Source organism: Eumetopias jubatus, unplaced genomic scaffold (genome assembly GCF_037043125.1).
Source record: "Eumetopias jubatus isolate StellerSeaLion01/CBP00866 unplaced genomic scaffold, mEumJub1_p1.0 scaffold_7, whole genome shotgun sequence".
Lineage (NCBI taxonomy): Eukaryota > Metazoa > Chordata > Mammalia > Carnivora > Otariidae > Eumetopias > Eumetopias jubatus.
Genome location: NW_028274813.1, coordinates 25937064 through 25951567, shown reverse-complemented (window position 1 = coordinate 25951567; position 14504 = coordinate 25937064). Strand labels below are relative to the sequence as shown.

The 14504-nt window shown below is 41.7% G+C and overlaps 1 protein-coding gene across 12 annotated transcripts in view; it reads left to right on the top strand.

The window, feature by feature from the left end:
* The first annotated feature begins 2039 nt into the window (after positions 1–2039).
* GPATCH2L (G-patch domain containing 2 like) overlaps positions 2040–14504 on the top strand; it is a 71740-nt gene continuing 59275 nt past the window's right edge. For 9 of the 12 annotated variants that reach the window (XR_015768480.1, XR_015768479.1, XM_028097403.2 and 6 more), the window contains exons 1-2: positions 2040–2110; positions 4392–5063. Coding sequence is in view for 10 of the 12 variants with exons in the window: in XM_028097403.2 (XP_027953204.1) it covers positions 4402–5063 (662 nt within the window). In the remaining 2 variants the exon portion in view is untranslated. Of the gene's footprint in view, positions 2111–2534; positions 2557–2576; positions 2634–4391; positions 5064–14504 lie in introns of those variants that run through there. The other 3 variants (XM_088024504.1, XM_088024499.1, XM_088024498.1) reach the window with 3 other exon arrangements.

Here is a 14504-nt window from a genome sequence, read left to right as displayed (position 1 = left end):
TAGCTGTGCAAATGGTCCTGACCACTCTCTTAGTCATGCTGGCTCCAGACCTCAGTCCTCCTTGCCTCTTCCCTTAATTCTTTACATAGTAAGTTTCATCTATAGAAAATTCTGAAAAGGGGCGCCTGGGTGGCTCAGTCGGTTAAGCATCTGCCTTCAGCTCAGGTCATGATCCCAGGGTCCTGGGATTGAGCCCCACATTGGGCTCCCTGCTCTGCGGGGAGTCTGCTTCTCCCTCTGCTTCTTCCCCCTGCTCGTGCTTCCTCTCTCTCACACACTTTCTCTCTCAAATAAATAAAATCTTTTAAAAAAAAGAAAGAAAATTCTGAAAATCCATAAAAATAACAGGTAGAAGATATAGTCATTTATAACGGAACTATTTTCAGTGATGTCTAGTGTATCATTTTAGTCATATTCCTAGGCAAGTACGATTTAATTTCCTATACACATGAATACAGCCATACTCTACATTTTTGGAATAACCTTTTTATTGAAGTAAAACAGTCATGCAGAAATGTACACAAGCAGAAACTGATGACTTTTCATTCATTAAATATTCTTCCACATCAATTTTAAAAGGCTTCAGAGGTATTCCATCCCATAGATGTACCATAATTTAAACAACTAATCCCTGTTGTAGGATTTATTTTTCTAGTCTTCTCATCCCTCTCTCCACAATTTAAAATTTTTGTACCAATTTCCAATTTTTCTTCAGAATAAAATTCCTTAGAGGCAGAATTTCTGGGTCAAAAGGCAGGTGCATTTTAAAAAATAACCTTTTTATTTTAGACTACTGTTAGGCATGCAGAAAAATTACAAAGGTACTACAGACAGTTCCTGTACACCCCATACTCAGTTCCCCTATTAACATCTTACATTAACATAGAACATTTGTCACAATTAATGAACCAACACTGAGGCATTATTATTAACTAAAGTCCATAGTTTATCCAGGTTTCTTTAGTTTTTACCTAAGGTCCTTTTTCTGTTCCAGTATCCCACCTAGGATACCACACTACATTTTGTTGTCACATTTCCTTAGACTCTTCTTGGCTGTGACAATTTCTCAGACTTTCCTTGACTTTTTTTGCCCTTAACAATTTTGAGGAATACTGGTCAAGCATTCTGTAGAACGTCCCTCAATTGGGGTTTGTCTGATTTTTTTCTCTTGATTAGACTGGGTTTATGGGGTTTGGAAGGAAAGTATCATAGAGATAAAATGCCACTTTCATCATATCATAGCTAGCCTACATAGGATCAACATGATTTATCACTGTTCATGTTAACCTTGATCACCTGGCTGAGGTAGAGCTTGCCTAGTGTCTCCACTACACTCATTTGCCCTCTTTCCATGCTGTACTCTTTAGAAGGAAGTCACTACACATAGCCCACATTCAAGGAGTTGGGAGTTTTATTTCAGGATGAATTATCTACAGAAATTCTTTGGAATTTTTCTGCTCCAGAGATTTCTCTTCCCTGTTTATTATTTTATTCATGTCAGTATTCATATCATTAGTTTACTTATGTCACTATAGAGTCATGGGTATTAATTTTACAGAGTTTTAATCCAATAGTACTTTACTTGTTTTGTTGCTCAAGGCATCTGTATTTGCAAGACTGAGTAATTCACTTCAAAGGTACCCGGCTAATAGTTGTGCCAGCTCTCACAGTCAAGAATGAGGATACATTTCCTCTCAATTTCACACACCCTTTATAAAAGTAGGTCAGCAAACAAGGGCGAGGCGGAGGTCCCTCCCTAGTGCCCTGTTTCTTGACGTTCCCAAGGCAGACGAGGCCAGACTGGGGAGGGGTGTCCTTTCCCAGATGTGGACATCATCCCTTACCCCGCCCGCCCTTAACCACCGCCCCCTGGGGCCCCCAACCCCTGTTCCCGGCTTCTCCAAGGCCCCGCCCTCCGTGGGACGGAAGTGGGCGCGGCCACGGACCGGAAGCGCTGGGCAGGGGCGGGCCTTCCCGAGCAGCTAGCCCCTCCCACTCCACCACTGCCCCACCCCTCCGGCCCAGACAGGAAATGAGGTCAGAAAGGGAAACCCCGGCGGGGAGACTCGGCCCCAAAAGCGGCGGCCATTGGAGGTGGCTGCGGCAGCTGGTGAGGGGGAGGAGTGGGTTGAGAGGGTCGGGGTCCCGGGGGCCGGCGCCAGCGGGGATCGGGACTACCGGCCAAGGCCGAGGGGCCATAGCCGCCACGGGGCTGCGGAGGTTGGCGGGAGGGGCGAGGGTGGCTGGGCCTTGTTTTTCGGGGCCCATCGACCCCATCCCGGGGAACCAGGTTCGGGCGTCTCCGGGGCGACAGTCACCTCTTCTCCTTTCTTCTTTCTGGCTCTTTTGGGCATACGACGGCGTGAGGGCTTGGTGTCCCGAGCCGTGTTCGCCCTAGTCTTCGGGGGCGGGCCGGGGCGTGGGGGAGTCCTTCCAAACAAGCTCTTTCTCACATCTGTGGCCATGTTGCGACCCCTGATCACGGAGGGAGTTCAGTCGCCAGGACTTTTTTTTTTTTTGCAGTTTCTGCCCGAGAAGGGCTGACTCCCTGCCCCGGTGAGCCCAAATGAGAAGTTGCTTCCTGCCGCCTGCCTCCGTCCCAGCTCCTCGCAACCCCGTCTTTCGCTCCGACCGTACGCCTGCCTTTTTTTTTTTTTTTTTTTTTAAACTTCTATCCGTTTCCCGTTCTTTTCTTTGCGTGGCTTACCTTTCCTCTCCTCGAGTGCTTGCTGGACAAGGGGGTCCTCTCGGAGTGTGCATCCGAGACTGACGGTGTGGGAAGCTCAGGGTTCTGTCACCAACTGTTCGAATTGCAGTCCTTTCGATAGGAAAGGATTCTGCACAAATAGCTGCAAGTGGTTCTGTAACGTTGTTCCACGTTAAAGGGTACAGTTCTGCCTGAGTTTTTAAAGCAGTAGTTCTTTATTAAGGAAGTAGGTTTAGACGTGCTGTCCCTACATCTCTTTTGGTCTTAGGGGCAGTTGTCTCCCAAACCCCAGTCAGGGCGTTTTAAACTGCTTCGTATTGCTTAAAGGGACTTGGTCATTTTATGTTGTGTGGCTTTTGAAACTTTGAGACGTTTTGTTTGGTTGGTAGTTTTGGAACTAGGTGTTCCCATTGCTCCCACCCATGTGGCACATAAGCCAGCCTACTGTTTTCTTGCCTTTGAATTCTTTGGCATAGGACAGCATGAAAATAGGTTTTAGAAAGTCCTTTGTGGAATGTAAACTGCATGAATGGAAATGCGGTCTAAGAGTGGCGCCACACAGTTTTAAATTCTAATTATGGACTTGAAATTGGGCTTAACAAGGGCTAGGGAGAAGATGCTAAATTAATACGTATTTAATAAGGAGTTGTATAAATTATATTAGACCTTTCCCTTTAAAAGGTCGTTTTGAAAATTTCTCCTACTGCTCTCATCCCTTAGGTTTGCCTCTGAAGTGACCCCTGAAGTATGAGGGTTTGACAAGAATGAATATAAAAATTAAGAAAGCGGTTAGCTAGAAATCTTAGAGACTCCATCTATCCGTGTCCTTTCAGCCTCCCTTATAGCCTGCTTTTGTGTGAGTGATACTAAAGCACATACTTATGATCACTTAATTTTCTGAAGGATAGGAAAAGAGCTAAAAAGTTGCTAATTGTTAAAAAATATATGACATACCCGGTAAATTTCCTTCCCTACTAGCTTCCAGGTGGTATTTGGGACCAGAATGGGTGCAGACTTAGTCTCTTTTTTCCATTCAGGGTACACATCTGGGTCACTACAATTTCTTGGATTACTAAAACTGCAAGCAGTGGTCCCTAAGGTGTGTCACTAAGTTGTCTTTCTCCTCCCTTCCAGAAGTATTCTTTTTTTTAATTTTTTTTTAAGATTTTGATTATTTATTTGACAAGAGAGAGACACAGTGAGAGAGGGAACACAAGCAGGCATTCCTATCAGTAACCCCAGAGCATGGAATAGTTCTTTATCCATGGTTTTGAAGTTGTGTGTTTTTCTGCTCTTGTCTAATGAGACTTTCTCTAATCTTTTTGGATTTTATCATCAGATAATTTAGTGATAAGTTTAATTGGGGAAAAGGGGGAAAGATTTATTTCCCTGGGTTTGCTCATTTTTGCAAATATCCTAGTTGTGATCTGGTGAGTGATTTTTTTGTGCTTTAAGAACATGTTTACTTGAGGTACCTAACAAGGGCCAAACACCTATTTTTGGTGGCTTAAGGGTGCGTGGATGGGAGGAACAGAGTCTTACGTGTAGCCAGATGAAAGGTGACTTTGTTTTCTGTAGCTAGGGTGGATTCTCTAGTGCCATGATATATTTTATAAAACTATTGTAAACAACAGAATCTTATTCAGGCTTTCTTTTTCTTTTTTCCTGAACTTTCTTTTGGCAGATGTGGCCTCATGGATGAGCTGGTACATGACTTAGCCTCAGCCTTGGAGCAGACATCTGAGCAGAATAAGCTTGGTGAGCTGTGGGAGGAGATGGCCCTGAGCCCTCGCCAGCAGAGGCGGCAGCTTCGCAAAAGGAGAGGCCGCAAGCGCCGTTCAGACTTCACTCACCTGGCAGAGCATACCTGCTGCTACAGTGAGGCCTCTGAGTCCAGTCTCGATGAGGCCGTTAAGGACTGTCGAGAAATGGCCCCTGTTGCCAATTTTAGTGACTCTGATGACACAATGGTAGCCAAACGGCACCCAGCTCTCAATGCCATGGTTAAGAGTAAGCAGCACTCTTGGCACGAATCTGACTCCTTTACCGAAAATGCACCATGTCGACCGCTCCGGCGCCGGCGGAAGGTGAAGCGAGTGACATCAGAGGTGGCTGCCAGCCTCCAGCAGAAGCTCAAGGTGTCAGATTGGAGCTATGAGAGAGGCTGCAGGTTCAAGTCTGCTAAGAAGCAGCGTCTGTCCCGCTGGAAAGAGAATACTCCCTGGACCTCCTCAGGTCATGGGTTGTGTGAGTCAGCAGAAAATAGGACTTTCCTAAGCAAAACAGGAAGGAAAGAAAGGATGGAGTGTGAAGCAGATGAACAAAAACAGGGCTCTGATGAGAACATGTCAGAATGGTGAGAACTCCCTTACTCAGGGTTATTTTTACCCCAAGTGCAAATCCACAGTCTTGATGAGTTCAGCTTTCTTTCCGGAGTAGCCACTGTAATGTTTACTTTGTAGCCCTCCTTTAAGCAATCAGCTTAGGGTTTATCTCTAGCTTTTTACAGTACATTCATCATTGTGTTTCCCCGCGTCAAGGAGGCTACATATAATGAAACACATTTGTTTCTAAAAGTGGTTTAAAATGTGTACTTCACATGCGTAACCATGAATTTTATTTTAAAAACAATTTACTGCTGTTTATGCCATGTAGATCATATGTAGATGTTGTAGATGTTGTTAGAACGAGGGTCTCAGCAGAGGCTGGGGGGTGTGTTTGTGTACGTGAGAAAATGCTGGTGCGAGGCACATGGAGTTTGTGTGTTTTCCTGGTAAACTGCCTTTCCCCATCAAGAGTCATGGCTTTAGATACTGGGCTATAATTCTTTTGTCTGCTCCTTCCAGTTTGACTGTATGGAGCTGATTTTTTATGGCTGACATTCAGGTTGTCTGAACACATGGTGGGCTTTGAAAATAACAGTACTGAATCCCATTAGTCTTATAACAAATGTCATCGAGCCAGAAACATTTGGATCTGTTGGGTGTATGTTTAAAATGGCAGTGTAGTTTTCGGTGACTTTGTTTTCTGTATCTCAGATAGTCCTAGGAACATTGATAATCCCCACCTTGATACTTCAGTATTATTCTTAATATCAGCATGATATCTGTTTCTCAAGGAAGATGCTCTTGGTATTTTGGATGGGGCGATTCTTTGTGGTCAGGGACTGTCCCATGCTTTACAGGATATTTGGCATCCCTGCATTGTTCCCATCCCTTTCATAGTATCAAAGCAAATGCCTCTATGGGTGCTGCCTTTTCCCAGTTGAATGTTCAGAACTCCACTGTATGGTAGGCACAGCTGTTCGTATTTTATAGAAGAGGAGATGGAGGTTAATAGCATTTAGATAATTTGCCTAAGGTCACCCAGTGGCAAAACTAGGAATTGAACCTGATTCCGAAGTTCATACTTAACCACTTAACCACCACGTTTTGCCGCCCTTTAAGTGTGCCTTTTCCATGGCTCTTTTTCCGTCTCATCGTAGTTTTACACCTGTAGAATGTGTGGCCTTTCTTAGGACTTTCCTTTTTTGAAGTTTGTCTGAAAAACAAAGACATAAATCGTAGGAACTATGAGGTGAAGCTATGTCAGTAACAGGGAAAGCTGCTTAGGTGTTTATCCCTGTACCTTTAATGGGTGATTTTTAACCCAGTTTTAACAGTTTTTCTGACTAACTGTATATTTGCCACTCTGCACAACCAGATAGGCTTATAATTTGGCTTCCCTAATTTTCCTTTAATGTATATCCTAAGACCTATTTGCCCAATTTATATGTATGATTTTGGGTTATAAAGGGTTTGTTTATTGTTATTTTTAATCAAATAAATGTTTAGTCAACTTAATGGCCTTTTACAATATCAAAACCCTCATTTGAGGCATTTTAAGTTTGTTTTGGTATCAAACCTGTATACCAAATAATTTACTGTTGAAAATAGTGATTGTTAAAAATTGTTTTTTGCGATGATAGCTTGTGTATATTTTTTTCCCCAGAATTTCTTGTTAAATTATGAAGTAATTGTAGGTGAAGAGACTGATTCTGTCTACTCTTAAGGTAACAGTCCAAGAATGGTTCCAGATACAGAGTCTGTAAGTAATCTAGCAGTGAGGCACTTCAGTCTTTCCAGTTCCTTCTTACCCCAGACACTTCTATTGCATGTTATAGTCAGGTTGTAATAATAAACATTCTAGTTATATGAGAGCTTTGATAAGTTGAAGTAGGCAGCAATTCTTAGGAAATTCTTATTCTTTTCAAATTGAGAAGACCTTGTTACCCCCCATTTGTGCTATCTGCCTGGTCCATGACTTCAAGAGTTCTTTAATAACATGGATGCCCAAGTCCTTGTAGCTATCTGGGAATAATAGGTTGAGTAGTAGCAGACCTAAAATGAGAATAATTCTTTAGAATCTAATCATTTAGGAGTCTTAAATATGCCTCGACTTATGTTCCTTCATCTGTAGTTATGAGCAGAAGTGCTCTGTATTTTTTCACCCTAAATCTACTCTATGGAGAAAGAGAGGTGACTGCAAGTTATATTCAGTCTCTCAAGTAAGATGGAACTAAAATCTTCTTCCCTCAATTATTATTATTATTTAAAGATTTTATTTATTTATTTGAGAGAGAGAACATGAGCCAGGTGAGGGGCAGAGGGAGAAACAGACTCCCTGCTGAGCAGGGAGCCTGATGCAGGACTTGATCCTGGACTCCAGGATCGTGACCTGAGCCGAAGGCAGACGCTCAACCAACCGAGCCACCCAGGCGCCCCTAGAACTTTACTTTTTATCAGTGGTATTAAAGATTGACAGTCTCGGGCGCCTGGGTGGCTCAGTTGGTTAAGCGACTGCCTTCGGCTCAGGTCATGATCCTGGAGTCCCGGGATCGAGTCCCGCATCGGGCTCCCTGCTCTCAGCAGAGAGTCTGCTTCTCCCTCTGACCCTCCCCCCTCTCATGTGCTCTCTCTCTCTCATTCTCTCTCTGTCTCAAATAAATAAATAAAATCTTTAAAAAAAAAAAAAGATTGTCAGTCTGTATGATTCAGCTTGTAAAATTATTAGGATGAAGGTGATCATTAAGCTTAATTTAGCCTTGTCAGTAGAAAGAATTCTTTTAAAAAAATGTGTGTCATATGTTTTAGGTTTGAAAGTGTTATGTCTCCCCCGGAGAGCTTTATTTCTCATTTCCTTAAACTCACTTTACTAATTAACCATGGAATAGTCTTAAGTTTGACCAATAATTCTTTTTACTTCTCTTTTTCTGTTCTTCATTCAATTCTACACCAACCAATCCCTTAGAAGTTCTAAGGAACTGAAAGTGGTTATGATGTAATAGTATTTTATACCTACAAAAAGATCAGTTGTTATTTTAATATTTTCCTGTGTATGTGTGTTCCATTCTAAAATGGAGCAGTTCTTTTGTAAAGTTAGTTTTTACTGTATTCATATTGTCTATATAGCAGCTATTAGGTGATTCATAGCCTAATTTTGCTCTGTTCTCCACTAACATATCATTTGTTTGTTCCCCTTGAATATAGTTTAGCTTCTGTTCTTTTATAAGTGAATTGGTTTGGTGTTGACCTGAAGTCTCAGTCAGGAGCCTTCCTAAGGTGATGTATTAGAGGCCGATCTCACAGGAAAGAAAATATTCCCTTCTCTTGGAAGGCAAGTGACAGAGATAGAGTGCTAAACCTCCCCCCTCCTTCTCCAGCCCAGGCTGACCTTCTGCGGCCCCTTGGTGCCTCTTGTTTTCTTATTTTTATAGAAAATCAATATCCCTTCTGACACAAACAATAGCTCAGAAGCAAGAATAAATGGGAGAAAGCTGAGATCTCTGTCCATCACCTTTCATTTTAACTCCCCAAACTCTTTAATTATGAGCATGCTTTGCTCCAGGTGTTTGTGACAGTGAAATTGCTAAATGAGGACCATTTTAACCAAAGATTGGGTGATCAGTAACACTCTATAGCAGTAGCTTGTTGGATCAATAGCATTCATTATTTCATGGTTAAGGTAAGTAGCTTCTTTTGCAAGTGGAGCTCATTAATCAGAGGCTACTGGAACTGTGGGAAAGAATATACATGGTAGGTTGAGGTTGTTTTGTTTCCCATTCCATAACGGGATGCTGACCAAGAGTACCTTTACCATTGTTGCAAATGGTACTGTTGCATTTGAGAGTATTAAATAGGTACCGTGGTGGTGTGCTTACATAGATTTACTCCAAGTTCTGCTAGTATATATCCTTAGGAACAACTGAGAAAGACAGCTTGGGAGGTGGATTTGATACTACTGTATTTGAAGATCTGTCTCTTGAAAGAAATGTGTTCCGATTATTTTGTGTGACTCTAGAGGACAGTGGTAGGACTCAGAAAGCACAGAGAGTTAAATGTTGCCTCACTAACATTCTAAAAATTTGCATTCTAAAAATGAAATGAATTGTTTCACGAGGTGATGAGCTCTAGGTCACTGAAGGGGTTCAAGCCTGGGCCTTGGTGACCACATACTGAGTTAGTGTAGAGTTGGAGAGGTTGCACTGCATGATCTTTCAGCTCCCTCCGACACTGAGATTCTGTCATTCTTTTCAGTCACAGCCTCATTCCAGCGCATCATTGCAACTTTATATTTTAAAAAGCATCTGATAAGCAGCGTGAGCTGCCTACTAAAATACTTACAAAGACATAAAACGTTGTAAACTCACATCATCAGAACCTAGGACCTAGAGTTGGCCTCTTGCCAAGATTTCCTCAAACCACAAGGCTGATAGATGTGCGGTTGGAAGCCCACTTCAGCAGTGCCAAACCGATGCTGAAGGTAGGTAGCCAGAGCCTTCCTCCTTGCTCTGTAGTCAGATCTTTGTTCACAAATGCAAGGTCCATTTCAGTCAGAAAATCAGGCAGCTGCAGCTTGAGCTGGAGTGTTGTTCCTTCCTTTACAGTAGTCCCCTCTTATCCACAGTTTCTTTCTGTGGTTTCAGTTCCCCGCAGTCAGGGGCAGTCTGGAAGCACATGACCCTCCTCCTGCCACATCAGAAGTAGTTGGAGTAGCCTAACAACCTCACCAACGCCTGCGTCATCCACTTCACTTCATTGCGTGCCGTAGGCATTTTATCCTCTCACGTGATCCTAAGAAGAAGGGTGAGAATAGTGAGATATTTTGAGAGGAAGAGACTGCATCCATAAAACTTTTATTATACTCTCTTGTGCTATTTTATTATTAGTTATTGCTTATCTTTTACTTTGCTTAATTTATAAGTAAAGCTTAATCACAGATATGTACGTATAGGAAAAAACATGGTCTATATAGGGTTAAATACTATACAGTCTCAGGCATCCACTGGGAGTCTTAGAAGTCTGCCGTGGATAAGGGGGAGCTACTGTACTTCCCAGTCGGTATCTTTCAGTCTTTATTTGGAGGCTCTAACTCCCAGAATACACTTGGATAGGGAATTAGTGTTTTCTGTGTGTGCATTTGTGTTTGGGGTAGGAGGCAGTCACGGCAAATTGAATCCTGGGAAATATATTCTCCAAGAATAAAGTTTACTGTTGGCATGGGCAGAGAAGAAAAAAAAAAAAATCACTCTTAGTGGTGCGTTCTAGAAATTTTAATGTTTTATATACCCTTATATATTTCAGACTCTTGGAATGGGGTCAGAATAAAGCAGTGAGAGAAGATCCTGTCTTAGTCCAACATAGCTGTATGAGAGAAAAACCTACCAGTGACACTGGGCATTAGGCCAGTGGCTCTGCACATTGTCTTGGCCAGTTGCAGATGTGAGAAGAGCAGGTTTCCCATGTCCAAGGGAACAGAGAATGGGACCAGGCATAATTTACACACCCTTTCTATTGACAAATAACTAGATTCTAGGTAAACCAGTTCTCAACAAGAGGCCTTTGAGCAAGTTCTGCAGAATAAGGGAAAAGGAACATCATCCTGAAAGTTCAGAGGAAATGATTGCCAATGAAAACCAGAAGAACATTTTAGAGAATCTTCTTTAGGATGCAAGAAGACATAGTCACTTTGTTTTTGTTTGGTTGGTTTTTGTTGGTTTGTTTTAAAGTTTTTATTTAAATTCTAGTTAGTTAACATAAAGTGTAATATTGGTTTCAGGAAGTGACTCATCAATTACATATAACACCTAGTGTTCATCACAAGTGCCCTCCTTAATACCCATCACCATTTAGCCCACTTCCTACCCACCTCCCCTCCAGCAACCCTCAGTTCTTTAACAGGCTCATATGGTTTGCCTCCCTCTCTTTTTTTCCACCCCTTGCCCTATGTTCATCTGTTCGGTTTCTTGAATTCCACATATGAGTGAAATCATATGATATTTGTCTTTCTCCGACTGATTTGTTTCACTTTGAAACAGAAGCAGTAAGTCATAAGGGCAAGGTGGCTATTTGAAAACCCAGTAGTATGGGAGGAGAATTGTAGGGAAATTTGAAATGTAATTCCAGTGTTAAAACAGGACAGTTCATTTTGCTGAAAATTGAGTTGATGTGGAAAACTTTGGAAGCCCTTCCAAAAGGAGAGAGGATGTAAAAATGAGAAGTTGATATATCTGGAGGACAGAAGATAGAGGCCCAGTCTGAGTAAATATTCCAAAGAAAGAAATTGAAGCATATTGCAATAGAATAATGATCTTGAGAATACAACTAAAGAGAAAAAGTGTTCCTGGGTTGAAAAAAATTAAGTATAAAGATTAAAAGGAAAAAACAAATGAAAAGACACATCTGCCTAGACATATCCTTGCAAAATTTTGCATTCTGCATTGGTGGTCAGGGCAGAACAGGTATAAAGAACAATCTTTTCTTGCTCTGCGGGGAGCTTGCTTCTCCCTCTGCCTGCCACTCCCCCTGCTTGTGTTCTCCCTCCCTCTCTGACCAATAAAATCTTTAAAAAAAAAACAACAATCTTAAAAGGGATGAAAACAAGGCCAGCATTTATCCCTACAGTACTAAATGTGAGGGGCTACAGTTGCCTTTTAGAATTTTGAGTGGGGGAAAGGTTGCTCTCCCACTCCTCCCTGAATTTTATATATAGCTTAGATAGAGTTCATATGGAAAGGCAGCAGAAAGACATTCTCAGACATTCAGGTCTCAGAATGTATGCTCTTCAAATTTTACTCTGAAAAGACATTTCATCTAACTAAAGGTGAATCTCTCTTAGCACTAAGAAAAGGTTAAGTCTTAAAAGGATGGGTGGGTTTCTCTAAGGCATAGCCCCCCAGCGCAATAGCAGAGCCCTGAGGAAAATCATTACCTTTACAAAGTATACCTGATTGCACGGGCTGCATTAATGAGCCTGTGAAACCAGGGAGGTGGTTTTCTTTCATGGTGTCCTCTAATTGAAACCAAAAAACAAACTCCTTCATTATACATTCTTATAACTTATTGTGAGAGTAATTTTGCAGTTGATGTGAGATATTTTTCTGAAAAACCTCTCCCTCAGTCATGTTTACTTTTAGACTCTGAAGTCTACATCAGCAGTGCCAAACCGATGCTGAAGGTAGGTAGCGAGAGCCTTGCTCCTTGCTCTGTAGTCAGATCTTTGTTCACAAATGCAAGGTCCATTTGTGGATGTAGTTTACTTTTTAGACTCTGATTATATGTGGTTGTAAATGTACCACCTTGACCCAGGAAAAAAATTGAGCAAAGATGTTTTTGGGCTACTTTAAAAAAAAAAAAAATCAATGGGTAAGGAACCCAGGTGTTAACTTACTGATAATCAGCTTTTTGATTATAGGTGATAAACTAATTCTATACCTCTTTATTTTAATTGAGACAGGTATAAACTACTCTCATTCAGCTCTAAATTTGCAGTTCTCTGTGATTAGGAATACGAAAGAACCAGCAAGCTGTCAGGTCAGAGGACAAACTATGTTTTTTTCTTCCAGTTATGACAATTCAGAGAGATTTGTCTTATTTGAAACTAGAAGCTTCTTGTTAGGGCTAGAATCTAAGTAGGGAATTATTTTCAAAAAAGAATTCATAAAAATGCTATATTATTTATTGCTGCAGAAAAAACTGCCCTGCAGTTTAGTAGCTTTAAGCAACAAACATTTCCAATTCCTGAAGTCAGGAATCTGGGAACAGCATAGCTGGGTGGTTCAGGTTCAGACTCTTGTATTGTTGCAAATTGTTGGCCCTGGCTACAGTTGTTTCAAGGCACAACTGGGGCTGAAGGATCTACTTCCAAGCTCAGAGGGCTGTTGGCAGATTTCAATTCCTTCTAAACTGTTGGACTGAGAGTCTCCGTTCCTTTCCATGTGGGCCGCTCCACAGAGCTCTTAGTGTCCTCAAGACACCAGAGTTGGCTTTTCCCTAGAGGGAATGATTTGAGAGAGCAGGAGAGAGAGAGAGCATGCCGGCCCTCCCTGAGTGCCCAAGATGGAAGCCACAGTCTTTTATAACCTAATCTCAGAAGTGACCTACCATTACTTCTGCCTATGCTGTTGGTTACACAGATCAACCAGAGTGGGAAATACCAGGCAGCTGGGATCATTGGAAGTCATCTGGGGTCACTGGGAGTCATCTGACAGTCTTGTTACCACAGATGTCTCCCCATCTTCTGGGATTTTCTTCTGAGTTAATATGAAGCTAGTTTGAGGAATGGTATTCTCAGAGTAATATTTCCCCAGAATTTGGGGGAATGTTTTTACTTTGATTTCAAAGGAAGAGCATTTAGGAGGAACTCAAATGGCGAGCAAGGGTATAGATCACTGAGATTATATTCTGTTGTATTTTAAGTATGTATACTGAAGATGAATGTTTATTTTTAAAATTCACGATATGGCATTAAGAGGGAGAGCTTTTGTTTTGTTTTGTTTTTTAAGATTATTTTAGAGAGAGGGAAAGAGTGCAGGGGGGAGAGGGGGAGGGAGAGAGAAACCCAAGCGTATGCCATGCTGAGCACGGAGCCTGGAGCCTGGAACCCAGCGTGGGGCTCAGTCTCAGGACCCTGAGATCACAACCTGAGCCAGAACCAAGAGTGGGATGCTTAACCGACTGTGCCACCAAGGTGCTTCAAGAGGGAGAGCTTTTTTTCAAAGTGAGTTCCTGATTAGTTTTCTTGGTGTCGGCATGTTTGATGCATTTTTAGCTGATACGCAGTATAGTCAAAGCACAGCTAGAGCTTCCTCTGTGTCTGAATGTTTTACGTAGCAAAAAGCAAAGAAACACTCTTTCCCAAGTTCAGTTAATCTGTAAGCATTTTCAGGAGAATGAAAATGAGAAATGCTGAATTGAAAAAGTATCTCACGAAGAGGGAAACGTGGAATTACTTGGCAAATGAATCTCTCTGCACCATCTGTGTTTTGATGGCCGTTCAGTGAGCACATGGGCTTTGGAGATACACCACCCTGGCTCTGATGCTTATTTGCTGTGCAATGTTGGGCAAGTTGCTTGACCTCTCTAAGCCTCACTCCTTCATTTGTAATATGAGGTTGACATAGTTACCTCGTAGTTTTGGGGAGAAGAAATGTAATAACGAATATAAAGTACTTAGTACTTTGCTGGGCCTGTAGTAGACTTAACTCGTATTAATAATTAACAGTAGCCTTCTGTATTAATAATTTTCTTAAACTCAATTCAAGTACCAAACTCCTTCTTGAGACACTTGTGGTTTGGATATCTGCTCAGGGCTGTGTCTGCCTCTCTTGAATGAAACCCAGGGAAAATACTAGATTTCATAGGCCACATTTATTTTTCCATTCCAAAATGAAAATAGATTTGAGTCCCATAGAATTTTTTTTCTTTATGGAAGTATGATTGAGAGTCCTATAGAATTGACATTACTATTTTAATAAAAA